General features: G+C 40.7%; 1 protein-coding gene across 1 annotated transcript in view; it reads left to right on the forward strand.

The window, feature by feature from the left end:
* The window catches only part of LOC306741498 (zinc finger E-box-binding homeobox 2-like), a gene marked incomplete at both ends in the record, with an annotated part of 45,490 nt that overhangs the window by 25,494 nt on the left and 17,496 nt on the right, over positions 1 to 2,500 (forward strand). Inside the window, one exon of the mRNA XM_079223790.1 lies at positions 2,036 to 2,347. Coding sequence (XP_079079916.1) covers positions 2,036 to 2,347 — 312 coding nt within the window. The remainder of the gene's footprint in view (positions 1 to 2,035; positions 2,348 to 2,500) is intronic.

Genomic DNA, 2,500 nt, shown 5'->3' on the forward strand with positions numbered 1-2,500 from the left:
CAGCAGTAGTAACAGTAACAGTAGTAGTAACAGTAACAGTAGTAGTAACAGTAACAGCAGCAGCAGTAGTAACAGTAACAGTAGTAGTAACAGTAACAGCGGCAGTAGTAACAGTAACAGCAGCAGCAGTAGTAACAGTAACAGTAGTAGTAACAGCAGCAGTAACAGTAGTAGTAACAGTAACAGTAGTAGTAACAGTAGTAGTAACAGTAACAGCAGCAGCAGTAGTAACAGTAGTAGTAACAGTAACAGTAGTAGTAACAGCAGCAGCAGTAGTAACAGTAACAGTAGTAGTAACAGTAACAGCAGCAGCAGTAGTAACAGTAACAGTAGTAGTAACAGTAACAGTAGTAGTAACAGTAACAGCAGCAGCAGTAGTAACAGTAACAGTAGTAGTAACAGTAACAGTAGTAGTAACAGCAGCAGCAGAAGAACAGTAACAGTAGTAGTAATAGTAACAGCAGCAGTAGTAGTAACAGTAACAGTAGTCGTAATAGTAGTAGTAGTAACAGTAACAGTAGTAGTAACAGTAACAGCAGTAGTAACAGTAACAGTAGTAGTAACAGCAGCAGTAGTAACAGTAACAGTAGTAGTAACAGTTACAGCAGCAGCAGTAGTAACAGTTACAGCAGCAGTAATAGTAGTAGTAACAGTAACAGTAGTCATAACAGCAGCAGTAGTAGTAACATAAACAGTAGTAGTAACAGTCACAGTAGTAGTAACAGTAAGAGCAGTAGTAACAGCAGCAGTAGTAGTAACAGTAACAGTAGTAGTAACAGTAACAGCAGCAGTAGTAGTAACAGTAACAGTAGTAGTAGTAACACTAACAGCAACAGCAGTAGTAACAGTAACAGCAGCAGTAACAGTCGTAGTAACAGTAACAGTAGTAGTAACAGAAACAGTAGTAGTAACAGTAACAGCAGCAGCAGTTGTAACAGTAGTAGTAACAGTAACAGTAGTAGTAACAGTAACAGCAGCAGCAGTAGTAACAGAACAGTAGTCGTAATAGTAACAGTAGTAGTAACAGTAACAGTAGTCGTAACAGTAACAGTAAGAGCAGTAGTAACAGTAGTAGTAACAATAACAGTAGTCGTAACAGCAGCAGTAGTAGTAACAGTAACAGTAGTAGTAACAGTAACAGTAGTCGTAACAGTAGTCGTAACAGCAGCAGTAGTAGTAACAGTAACAGTAGTAGTAACAGCAGCAGTAGTAGTAACAGCAGCAGTAGTAGTAACAGTAACAGTAGTCATAATAGTAGTAGTAGTAACAGTAACAGCAGCAGTAGTAGTAACAGCAACATTAGTCGTAATAGTAGTAGTAGTAGTAACAGTAACAGCAGCAGTAGTCGTAATAGTAGTAGTAGTAACAGTAACAGCAGCAGTAGTAGTAACAGTAACAGTAGTCGTAATAGTAGTAGTAGTAACAGTAACAGCAGTAGTAGTAGTAACAGCAACAGTAGTCGTAATAGTAGTAGTAGTAGTAGTAGTAACAGTAACAGCAGCAGTAGTAGTAACAGTAACAGTAGTCGTAGTAGTAGTAGTAGTAACAGTAACAGCAGTAGTAGTAGTAACAGCAACAGTAGTCGTAATAGTAGTAGTAGTAGTAGTAGTAGTAACAGTAACAGCAGTAGTAGTAGTAACAGCAACAGTAGTCGTAATAGTAGTAGTAGTAGTAGTAGTAGTAACAGTAACAGCAGCAGTAGTAGTAACAGTAACAGTAGTCGTAATAGTAGCAGTAGTAGTAACGGTGGTAGTAACAGTAACAGTAGTAGTAATAGTAGCAGTAGTAGTAACGGTGGTAGTAACAGTAACAGTAGTAGTAATAGTAGCAGTAGTAGTAACGGTGGTAGTAACAGTAACAGTAGTAGTAATAGTAGCAGTAGTAGTAACGGTGGTAGTAACAGTAACAGTAGTAGTAACAGCAGCAGTAGTAGTAACAGTAACAGCAGTCCTCCTCATCTTCCTCCTCCTTCTCTTCCTCATCCTCCTCCTCCTCCTCCTGGACCTGGTCTAACGTGCTGATGTTTGTGTTTCAGTGTTGAACTATGAGGATGTGGTGGAGACGAGTTCAGAGACAGACGAGGACGACCGGACTCTGGTCTCTGAGGAGAACGGACCCCTTAACGGAGATGATGGAGGAGGGGGAGGAGGAGGAAGAGGAGGAGGAGGAAGACGAGGGGAGGAGGAGGAGGCGTGCAGCCCGGCCGGTGTGCCTGCTCTGGAGGCGTCGCCCCGGGTCGCCCAGGCCCTCCTGTCCTACCGGGACCAGGAGGACTCAGAGGGACTCCAGGACCACCATCAGCGCTGGAGACTCGGAGACGACTCCAACAGACACCTGAGTGGAAGCGGTGAGTCAACGTGGTGTGTGTGTGTGTGTGTGTGTGTGTGTGTGTATATACACACAGAATATATATATATATATATATATATATATATATATATATATATATATATATATATATATATATATATATATATATATGTATATTTTTATGTATATA

The sequence above is a fragment of the Taurulus bubalis genome (genome assembly GCF_910589615.1).
Source record: "Taurulus bubalis genome assembly, chromosome: 1".
Classification (NCBI taxonomy): Eukaryota; Metazoa; Chordata; class Actinopteri; order Perciformes; family Cottidae; genus Taurulus; species Taurulus bubalis.